Source organism: Acipenser ruthenus, chromosome 6 (genome assembly GCF_902713425.1).
Source record: "Acipenser ruthenus chromosome 6, fAciRut3.2 maternal haplotype, whole genome shotgun sequence".
Lineage (NCBI taxonomy): Eukaryota > Metazoa > Chordata > Actinopteri > Acipenseriformes > Acipenseridae > Acipenser > Acipenser ruthenus.
Genome location: NC_081194.1, coordinates 17,437,506 through 17,450,028, shown reverse-complemented (window position 1 = coordinate 17,450,028; position 12,523 = coordinate 17,437,506). Strand labels below are relative to the sequence as shown.

Below are 12,523 nucleotides of genomic sequence, written 5' to 3'. Positions count from 1 at the left end.
GGAGGGGTGAGAAATGGCTGGAAAGGTGTTTTCCTCCTTAAGATCAAGTTTTTTTTTAAACACCTAGTGACTTTCTCGCTGTTTTTCGATACATGGAAAACAACACCAAATATGACAAGGGAAAGGGAGAAAAGATTAGGACTGTTTTTATGGAGAAACAGGTATGTCATTGGCTTACATAATGCTATTCATACAAAGATTATCTGGACGTGGAATTTTTTTATTTTATTTTAATCTTACACGATTTAGAGAGATGTGATTTATTATTTATATTAACACTGATATTCTCAAAAATAGGTTTAATTGAGATGGAGAGGATTACAAAAAAAACTTTATGTAAGCTATGCAAAGAATAGTGTTTTGACTCTAGGGGAAGCTTTCCTTTTGCTGTAGATGGATGATTTTTTTTTTTTTTTTTTAATGCAGAGTACTTTTTTACTATTCCATTGTGGAATATGTTTGCAAATGGCCTTATTTTCAAAAGTCAGTAAAAGGTTTAGTCCTGCATAAGGAAAGGACACTTGAAAGTCACAGTCAAAGCTTGTAAAACCAATCAGTAACTTAAGTGAAACTACAATTACTCACAATTTTTAGGGGGCGTTTCATAGAGATGTACTCTAAAATATACATATAGCTCAATTTTAAAAGTTTTTACTAAAACATGGTCTTACTCGTGTTTGTAGAACATCCCTGACGATGACGTTGAAAAGCATTATTATTATTTATTTATTTAGCAGACGCCTTTATCCAAGGTGACTTACAGAGACTAGAGTGTGTGAACAATGCATCAGCTGTTCAGGGTGACATAATGAGTCAGTGGCTGAGATGGGATTTGAACCAGGGACCTCCTGCTTACAAGCCCTTTTCTTTACCCACTGGACCACACAGCCTCCTGTTCTTCTTGTTGTTGCATGCAGCAACAACAAGAAGAACAGCACCACACTTAGTCTTATTTTCTGAATACGGGAGACTGAAGGAGGCAGAGTGGTAGTGAGGGACAGCGTTACCGTGTTCTGTCAGGCTGAGACCATACGAGATGCCGTAGCTGTCTTACTAGCAGTCTACTATGTTTTTGATTTCAGCTATCCCAAAATGTATTCCCAGGTTCTGGGACTGTTCATTCTCAATGATCCATATCTAGGTGACAAATCAAAAAAATATATGTTCTTTCTTAAAACACTTTGTAAAGCAATGAAAGGAACATTTGAGAGAGTCAGTCTGCAGATTTTAAAATTTTAAACAAAGTACCTGTTTCAAGAGTAATCAGTTCAGTTGAAGTTTGTTTGCATAATTTCAAAATTCCAACTTAATTTAACTTGTATATAATGTTTAACCAACAAAAGTATAACTACTTAAATGTGTTTATTTATTTATTTATTTTTAATTAATTCATTAAACTTGTGAATATTTATTTGGGGTGTTTACTTGCTGTATAAACCACTTTTTAAAATAAAATTAATTAATTAATTAATTAATTAATTAATTAATTAAAACACGTAATAAACACATTTTAATTTTAAGGTTATTCAGTTCGTTGTAGTTTTTTTGTATATTGTAATTCAATCCATTTCAGCATGTATTTACTGCATAATAAAGCATTAAGGTACGAGAGGGCGTGGGTTATACTGTGGATATTGTCAGTGCTTGGTGCATTGTTAGGTTCGTGGCTTAGCCGAGTACCTGCGACCAACCAAGCAGTGACAATATACACAGTAACCTACACCCTCAAGTACCTTAATGCTTTTAGAAAATTGATTTACTAACGTAAATATAAATACACACAAGAAAAATAGATTTTTTAAAGAAATTTGAAGGATAACCTTCCACAACAGAAAATAGTTCCTAAGATTTTTCTTTATTTGAGTTGCAATTTTGTGTTCGTAGACATTAATTTGAATGTTGCTGTTAACTGTACAATTCTTGCAGTGACTGTCAATTGTTGCAGAAGGGGCATTGAAGTGCAGGAAGGGGGTTTGCTTTCATCTGATCTTATTTTTTTGTTTGGCGATGCTGTGGAGTATTCCTCTGGCAAGATGTTGCTACATCGCTTTCGATTTTCTAAAGACGGTTCCCAATAACTATGCTGGGAGCTCCCCGATCTGTGACCACTTGCAATCCAGCGTTGGACAGTTTCTGTATTAAGGTACTGCGGATGCAATGATTGGTGTATATTTGTGTGGTGCCTGCCTTTCCGCATATTCTAGGCAACATTGTTGCTAGGTAATTCACTCCCATTGGCTCTAGCCTATACCATACACCGCGATAATTAAACGTGTTATGTTCTCCATTGTTAGGGTGAAGATAAAAGGCAGGCAGATTTGCTGTAAGTTTTGACAAGTACTTCTCTAGTGATGCTACTGGACACAAGCGATTTCTGGGCTCTTCAAACATGAATCTGCAGCGACATTCTTTGTTCTGTTTGTAGGGATTTTGGTGATTTTTTGTACTTTCGTTAAAGGTCATGGTGGCATACTTAACTCTGTTTTCAACTGTTTTTATAACAAAAGAATCTGCCAGTAGTTGTCTGTTTCCTTCTTTTCCCCTGCGTCCAAAATGTAACTGGGCCTCAAACCAAACATTACTCACAAGACCAACAGCTGTGTCAGGGTTCAGGGCTTCAGAATGTTTGATTATTTTAAAATCTCTTTCAGTTATTGCATGATGATGTTGTGTTTTATCCCGGCCTTCTCGCCTAAGTTTTTTAATTGTACCCACAAACACGTTGTTCAATCCAGCATGGAGCCCAACATAGCTGCTGATTCTGTATTGCTTGCCAGTTTCGGACTGTGCCATAAAAATCTCTAAGGATATTATTTAGCTCTTCTTTTGTTAGTTGTGTCAATTCAATATGACAGCCAGTCATTAAAGCATTTAACAGCCCCTGATTTGTTTGGTGGTATGCATTTAATTTCTAGTTGTTAGAGTTCTGTACCTCAGCGTGACGGTTGATCTTTTTCTTTTCTTTGCTTTCGGGAGACTTGCAAATATGAGCCGATGCAGCTTCTATTTCTACCCATTTATTGATTGTCATCGGTGCAAACAGCTCAAAAGTGATGCCTTCAGTGGAATATTCCATGACTGCCATGTATTTTGACAGCTTTTTTTTTTTTTAAATGTTATTTCAATAGGTGCAGTGATACAATAGTACAATAGTGCCACGAGTCTCGTGAGTTACCCAACAGTTACTATACCGGCTTAGAACCACTGATTGGCCAATCAGCATGCAGCATTGTAACAATCAATTTTATAATTTGATGTTTCGATCTTAAACGTTTGGATTTACAGTGTACGTCCTAAATTCAAAGGAATACGGTAACCATTTTAGCGGTCTTTTATCCATAATCAATAAAACAAAAGCGTTCTCTTGTAAAGGAAGAGAGAAAACGTGGAGAAACAAAAGGTCCCCCCTAGATGACAGAATTAAAGTTATTAAACTTGAAAAGACAGTAAGTGCCAGAAAAAACTCGGCACTAGAAAGACGCAGATACAGCATTTTGAAATGGAAAGAACTAGGGTTTGAAGTTTGAAGTTTTTATTTTTGTTCACATGACCGTGTTTTGAGCCGATTCAATATCTTAATTAAACTATTAATTACTGAACAAAGTTGCATCTTTTTCCTTGATGTCCTGATAGACTTGCTGATTCTGTTTCACCTTCTTCATTATTCGAACACAAGAGCAAGCAATGACATTAATCACTTCCCCCAGATAGGGTTGCCACCTGTTCTAGTTTTGCCTGGATTGTTCTCTTTTTGAGGCAGCTGTCCTGGGAAATCTGTAAGACTTCTCGGGACATTAAATGTCATCAAAGTATATGATTTATTTATTTATTTATTTATTTATTTATTTATTTTTGTACAATGACTCTGGTGTCCCGGTTTTTTGTAAATCTGAGGTGGGGACCCTACCCCCAGATGTTACTTTAACTTGCATTTCGTTCTCGCACTTGCCTGGGAACTATAGGTAGCTTCCAATGTGTCCATTTCGTGTTGTGTTGTTCTTTCCCGCTAATTTAACAGAATGTTCTCATAATTAGGATGTAGTGGTTTAAGACTTGGCAAACCGTTAAAAGGAAAATAAACACAGAAAAAGTATGAAAACAATGTGTGCGGTAATCGAAAAAGCTCTTATGCTTATGTTGGCGTTGTTGCTGCTATGTAAAACACACACACACACACACACACACACATAACTGATTGGTTATTTTGTACCCTTGCTTTGTAATCTTGTTCATACTCAAATCTTACAGTCTGTGTGCATAACTTTTCCACAAGGTTAATCAAATAATAGCATTATCTTTATTTTTTGTATTTAAATGTGTGCATATGTACAGTTTGTGAACATATTTGAGCTGGAGTATGAATGAACAAGGGTACAAAATAATAAATGAGTTATTTACATATATAGGTACAGTATTTACATAGCACTTGAATGTGGTCTAAGAGACAGACACCCTGCCACAATGAGCCATTACGTACAATGGTTTAATGATAAGGCATGACAGCAAAAGGTAAAAATAATAATTATACTTTCTGAAATTACACACCTTTACCACTTTTTTTTATTAGTTTATACAATTGTGGCACCACTGATAAGCCAAAATATAAAAAATGTGACCAAAATGATACCATTCTATCAACTGCATTTTACCTCCCCTTGTGTTACAGGTTTCAGCATATTTCACAAATATTTATTTATTGAATTCTAGCAATCAAACGCAAATTCTAAACAGCAACCAAACATTTCATAGATCAAAACACATTTTACAAATCACTTTGTAATTTTTAAACAGATAAGCGCATTGTCACATTTTTAAGTATTACATTATAATATTAACAATAACAGTAATAATCATTAACTTTTAGCAAACTGTTAAGAGTTTTGTTACCAAAGCAACAGGAGTTACTGCTAAAAGAAAATAATAATAATAATTCAACACAGGCTTGATTTAAATAACTTTTACAGGAATGCACTTATGTGTTTCCAGTGCAGTCTTTGATAATTTATCCCCACAAATTATCTAATTGAACATGTGAATTTTAGTGGTTTCCTGGAAACAGATTTTTTAAAGAGGATGCTGGTTTAAATATCTTGAATGTTAGTATGAGTTCCAGTGACTTCTTAAACCAGGGATAAAACAAAGCATAAATTATTGGATTCATGCAGGAGTTAAAATAAACTATCCATGTGAGAGCATTTGTCACTATTGGAGGAGAAGTAAAATGTATGTATGCCTCAACAACAGTGTAAACGTAGTATGGTAACCAGCAAAGAAGAAAGATAGCCACTACAAGCCCCAATGTTTTTGCTGCCTTTCTTTCAGACTTTTTAGGTATGTTGCTTTTGCTTACATCAGCAGAACTCATTTGCTGTATTACTCTTGCATGCCTTTTTGCAACTATAAACACTTTTGTATACAGAGTAACCATTGCAGAACAAGGCAAGACAAATGTAACTACCAAATCTACTAACCCCCAGGTTGCATCAAGTACAGTCAAACAGTCTCTAGGACAAGAATATAGTCCTGCATCATTATTAAAGTAAGTTATTAACATTGTGTAAAATAGCGAAAACAGCCAACTCACTGCAACAAACAACCACGTTATAGGAATTGTTATTTTAGTAGAGTAAAGTAATGGGTCACACACAGCAACATATCGATCAACAGCAATAAATACCAAATTACTAATAGAAACTGAAGTCAGCAACAGATTAAATATAGAGTGCATTGAGCAGTATATGTCACCAAAATACCAACAGGATTCTATGGATTGAATCATGTAGAAAGGCATCACAATTACTCCTATAAGAAAATCTGTTACAGCCAGTGAAAGCACAAGGAGGTTGGTTGGTGTATGGAGCTGCTTGAAATGAGAGATGGAAATTATCACCACAAGGTTTCCACACACTGTAAACATCACCACACCAGTCAAAAGAATATACAAGATTACATAGATTGCTGTTGGATGGATTTCTTTAGGGCAGGATACGTTGCCAGACTGGAAACAAAACTGCACTGTTTGGTGTTCTTGATGCTCAATTATTTCCATTCCAATTTCAAATCCATTCATTTTTCTTTGACAAGAAAAAAACAAACAAACCAGAATGTAGTCTCATTTGATTGAACTAGAAGCTTTCACTGTGTATCTCTCTCTCTCTCTCTCTCTCTGTATATATGTATCAGGTAGATCCTCCCCTCTCACAGGAGTTGAGTTTGAATAAACTGACAATTCAGTTTGAAGCCAGTGAAATCTGCAGGGTTTTTTTTCTGCCAGTAAACTTTCTTCAACCCTGTAATTCATGTAGATTAATACCACCTGACTTTTCCCAGAGGCCATTGCTTGGCAATAGAAACATTCTATTGTTACAAATGAAGAATAAATGACTGGGTAGTGTTTGCTACAGTCAGGACAAAAAGCCTGACAAATAACGAATTTGATTATAAACAAATTACAGTATATATATATATATATATATATATATATATATATATATATATATATATATATATATATAATTAAACAATTATTGCAATCTACATATACTATTCACATATTCAACTTTAGTACATAATAACAATACTCTCTTTTTAAGAAAATTATTATTATTTTTTATTTTACGTAAATGACACGTTGCCAACATTGGACTGCATCGCTGGTGTTTATTTATTTTATTTTTGCAGGAATGAACGTATTAAGCAGTATGGAGTAGTGGTTAGGGCTCTGGACTCTTTACCGGAGGGTTCAATCCCAGGTGGAGGACACTGTTGCTGTACCCTTGAGCAAGGTACTTTACCTAGATTGCTCCAGTAAAAACCCAACAGTGTAAATGGGTAATTGTATGTAAAAATAATGTGATACCTTGTAACAATTGTAAGTCGCCCTGGATAAGGGCGTCTGCTAAGAAATAAATAATAATATGTTAGTGTATATTCTTTTGCATTAATAGCGCTGATATCAATGGTATCATTTCCCTGTAAAAAAAATAAATTTAAAAAATATATATTTTGTGTGGTTTCTGTGCACTCACTGGGGAAGGTCCGGGCTGTCAGTTCGAAATCCAAACAACTTGTAGACAAAGGGTTAGAAAAATAATTATAAAAATGCATTCTTACCTGGAATTAATAGTATTACACCCTGACATTTACCCCACCTCCTCATCCAGCACCATCTTGGGAGCAACACAAAGGTGTTCACTCTTTCATTTTAAAATGATTATGTAATTTCTCAAAACATTACAAAACACAGTATGAGCAATGTCGAACTCAAAAGATTGAGAGACTTTTATTTTAAAATCTTTTTTTAATCAGAAAAACAGACTACCTTGAGATAATGATCCAAGAGGTTTTCTCTACTATATATTTTTAAATGAAACTACTAGATATAAACAAAGCATAATTGTACTTTAATGTTGCCAGCATAAGCACTAAGGTATCATCCATGATTCCATTCCATCAAACTGAGTGTTTGAAAGGACTGGTTTGGTTAAAACCTGGATTTGATTAATCTTAAACTGATATTGTTATGTATTGAACAGATGAACATAAAAGTAAAAAGGAGACTGTTTGAAATTTCAAAAGAACAAACTTTTTATTTTGAGCACTTCAGGAGAAGGCAGGAGTCTTCTGCACAACTTCCATTTTACTACACTGGTGTTTCCAGAAACTTCCACAAATTAATTAACATAACTGTTCTAAAATGTATCATTCTATTACATAAACAGCCAATAGAATCTATACGTATCACCATAAATAGGTGAAAATCCAATAGTAGACTCAATGATTAACAAGGTACTTTTCAAAGAAACAGCTTTCAGGAAACAGGAAAAAATATGGCCTTTTCTAATTACTAGATTAAGTATGTAAATGGGAAACTGCTGTTAAAAACTGACAAAATAAAATACAATTAGTTAACTACGGTGCAAATGCACCAACTAAAAATGCCATGTAAAATTATTTCAAAATCCAGACTCCAATAAGTAAGCCAAAACGAGTCCAAATTAAGAGTCCAAAACCAGGTTATGCTTCGGAAAAACAAAACTAAGGTACCAATTTATAACAAAATAAAAACGCATTTCTCAACAGAATACATGCATTTCTTCCAACAAATGCAATAGTGTCGAGAGAAAACAGATTTTTTTAAAGTTACAAATACAGGTTTTTTTGGGGGGGGGGGGGCGGGGTGAGCTAGGACCATGTAAAATAATATGTGTGTCTTGTGCGGTATCGAATCCAGCCAGAATAAGTACATTGTTTTGAAGTGAATATTTCCAGCTAATTTGTTGAAAGTAAAAATGGGATATTTATAAAAGGCAGTCAGAAATGACTTTTGGCAAAATGTTTTCATGTTAAAGTGTTCAGTGCGGTAATCTGTTCATGTTAATCAGCTTCAAGACAATTATGGCTTGTTGATGGGCACTCACTGTATGATATGATCAATAGGTCTGGAGTAGGGAATCCAATTCCGGACACTTCCCAATCCCAGGATTTAGGGATTGTTTTATTTTTTAATCCCACAATTCAATTTTTGGAATAATAATAATAATAATATTGTGCTTTTGCTTTTATTAATAATTACCGGTATGGAGGCGTATGGTAATAAACTCAACAAATTAACTAATAATGAAAAAACACATCCAAGCATTGCAAGTAAAGAAAACAGTCGTTTTCAATCAAAACAGTCCAGCTCAAGCGTGGAACAAGTGAGTGATTTCACTGTCTGAAGTTGGGTGGCCCAGCTGGCTGCTCACTCAATAATACTGTATTTAAAAACGTAAACATCGATAAAGCACTGAACTGATTAAAATACTAACACTGAACATTTAAACTCAAGAAAGTAAACTTACCTAGTAAATACTACACCTTTTTAAAAGAAGCAACATCATACAGTGACAATCTTTTAAAAAAAAAATTTAACCCTCAGACTGCTATTTAAATATGTAAATTATCCACGTGTGCACTCAATGCTAACTCACTGTCAGCAGACAGTTTATAGAGTTAACCTCACCCAACAGGAAGGAAACATACACCAGTACGGCTGTGGTTTTATTTGAAAGGAGATTCAGCATTGTTGATTCGATTGCTAAGTCCTGAAGTATGTAGGATAATTCGTGCCAAAATGAATAAATAATTAAATAAATAACGAAATAAATAAATAAATAAATAAAAATTGAAATACATTACATTTATTTATTTACTTATTTGTTTTTTTCATTTTGGCACAATCTTTTCACTCTAGTATTTCTCACTGAGCGTAACTCATAACCTATAGTATCAATACTGTACTACCAGGCTCTTTCAACTCCATTTCTCATGGGTCGCAGTATCTTCAGGCTTTTGTAACAACAATCTGTCACTTATTAAACTGGCATCATAATGATTTGATAAACTTGAACAGTGGAACACTTTTGCTCAGGCCTAATAATGTTTTACAGATACTGGACCTTCAATCAAGTTTCTTTAACATCATCAGTATGCAAAATATCTTGAAAAATGTCTCTTAAAACCTTAAATATTATTAAATGGCCAAATAATTTGATCAGTTAAGCAATTAAGACCTGAAGAACGAATGAAAACTAGAAGACCCTGCGGTGGCCCACGAGGCCTGGAGTTGTACGTATATATATTATGGTTTGGTTGTTCTTTTTAGGGGGAAGACTTTCTCGCTGTTTTTCGATACATGGAAAACAACACCAAATATGGCAAGGGAAAGGGAGAAAAGATTAGGACTGTTTTTATGGAGAAACAGGTATGTCATTGGCTTACATAATGCTATTCATACAAAGATTATCTGGACGTGGAATTTTTTTATTTTATTTTAATCTTACACGATTTAGAGAGATGTGATTTATTATTTATATTAACACTGATATTCTCAAAAATAGGTTTAATTGAGGATTAATGGAGAGGATTACAAAAAAAACTTTATGTAAGCTATGCAAAGAATAGTGTTTTGACTCTAGGGGAAGCTTTCCTTTTGCTGTAGATGGATGATTTTTTTTTTTTTTTTAATGCATAGTACTTTTTTAATATTCCATTGTGGAATATGTTTGCAAATGGCCTTATTTTCAAAAGTCAGTAAAAGGTTTAGTCCTGCATAAGGAAAGGACACTTGAAAGTCACAGTCAAAGCTTGTAAAACCAATCAGTAACTTAAGTGAAACTACAATTACTCACAATTTTTAGGGGGCGTTTCATAGAGATGTACTCTAAAATATACATATAGCTCAATTTTAAAAGTTTTTACTAAAACATGGTCTTACTCGTGTTTGTAGAACATCCCTGACGATGACGTTGAAAAGCATTATTATTTATTTAGCAGACGCCTTTATCCAAGGCGACTTACAGAGACTAGAGTGTGTGAACTATGCATCAGCTGTTCAGGGTGACATAATGAGTCAGTGGCTGAGGTGGGATTTGAACCAGGGACCTCCTGGTTACAAGCCCTTTTCTTTACCCACTGGACCACACCGCCTCCTGTTCTTGTTGTTGTTGCATGCAGCAACAACAAGAAGAACAGCACCACACTTAGTCTTATTCTCTGAATACGGGAGACTCAAGGAGGCAGAGTGGTAGTGGGGGACAGCGTTACCGTGTTCTGTCAGGCTGAGACCATACGAGATGCCGTAGCTGTCTTACTAGCAGTCTACTATGTTTTTGATTTCAGCTATCCCAAAATGTATTCCCAGGTTCTGGGACTGTTCATTCTCAATGATCCATATCTAGGTGACAAATCAAAAAAATATGTGTTCTTTCTTAAAACACTTTGTAAAGCAATGAAAGGAACATTTGAGAGAGTCAGTCTGCAGATTTTAAAATTTTAAATAAAGTACCTGTTTCAAGAGTAATCAGTTCAGTTGAAGTTTGTTTGCATAATTTCAAAATTCCAACTTAATTTAACTTGTATATAATGTTTAACCAACAAAAGTATAACTACTTAAATGTGTTTATTTAATTATTTATTTTTAATTAATTCATTAAACTTGTGAATATTTATTTGGGGTGTTTACTTGCTGTATAAACACCCCACCACACCACACCCCACCACTTTTTAAAATAAAATAAATAAATAAATAAATAAATAAATAAATTAATTAAAATACGTAATAAACACATTTTAATTTTAAGGTTATTCAGTTCGTTGTAGTTTTTTTGTATATTGTAAGTCAATCCATTTCAGCATGTATTTACTGCATAATAAAGCATTAAGGTACGAGAGGGCGTGGGTTATACTGTGGATATTGTCAGTGCTTGGTGCATTGTTAGGTTCGTGGCTTAGCCGAGTACCTGCGACCAACCAAGCAGTGACAATATACACGGTAACCTACACCCTCAAGTACCTTAATGCTTTTAGAAAATTGATTTACTAACGTAAATATAAATACACACAAGAAAAATAGATATTTGAGTTGCAATTTTGTGTTCGTAGACATTAATTTGAATGTTGCTGTTAACTGTACAATTCTTACAGTGACTGTCAGTTGTTGCAGAAGGAGCATTGAAGTGCAGGAAGGGGGTTTGCTTTCATCTGATCTTATTTTTTTGTTTGGCGATGCTGTGGAGTATTCCTCTGGCAAGATGTTGCTACATCGCTTTCGATTTTCTAAAGACGGTTCCCAATAACTATGCTGGGAGCTCTCCGATCTGTGACCGCTGACGGATATCATTTCTCTTGCTTGCAATCCAGCGTTGGACAGTTTCTGTATTAAGGTACTGCGGATGCAATGATTGGTGTATATTTGTGTGGTGCCTGCCTTTCCGCATATTCTAGGCAACATTGTTGCTAGGTAATTCACTCCCATTGGCTCTAGCCTATACCATACACCGCGATAATTAAACGTGTTATGTTCTCCATTGTTAGGGTGAAGATAAAAGGCAGGCAGATTTGCTGTAAGTTTTGACAAGTACTTCTCTAGTGATGCTACTGGACACAAGCGATTTCTGGGCTCTTCAAACATGAATCTGCAGCGACATTCTTTGTTCTGTTTGTAGGGATTTTGGTGATTTTTTGTACTTTCGTTAAAGGTCATGGTGGCATACTTAACTCTGTTTTCATCTGTTTTTATAACAAAAGAATCTGCCAGTAGTCGTCTGTTTCCTTCTTTTCCCCTGCGTCCAAAATGTAACTGGGCCTCAAACCAAACATTACTCACAAGACCAACAGCTGTGTCAGGGTTCAGGGCTTCAGAATGTTTGATTATTTTAAAATCTCTTTCAGTTATTGCATGATGATGTTGTGTTTTATCCCGGCCTTCTCGCCTAAGTTTTTTAATTGTACCCACAAACACGTTGTTCAATCCAGCATGGAGCCCAACATAGCTGCTGATTCTGTATTGCTTGCCAGTTTCGGACTGTGCCATAAAAATCTCTAAGGATATTATTTAGCTCTTCTTTTGTTAGTTGTGTCAATTCAATATGACAGCCAGTCATTAAAGCATTTAACAGCCCCTGATTTGTTTGGTGGTATGCATTTAATTTCTAGTTGTTAGAGTTCTGTACCTCAGCGTGACGGTTGATCTTTTTCTTTT

General features: G+C 34.8%; 1 protein-coding gene across 1 annotated transcript; it reads right to left on the bottom strand.

Annotated features, from left to right (window-relative positions):
- Positions 1-5,038: 5,038 nt before the first annotated feature.
- On the bottom strand, positions 5,039-6,070 carry LOC117411258 (trace amine-associated receptor 13c-like). The gene has a single exon (XM_059025933.1). The coding sequence runs from the start codon at positions 6,068-6,070 to the stop codon at positions 5,039-5,041; it is 1,032 nt and encodes a 343-aa protein (XP_058881916.1).
- Between the last annotated feature and the right edge of the window lie 6,453 nt (positions 6,071-12,523).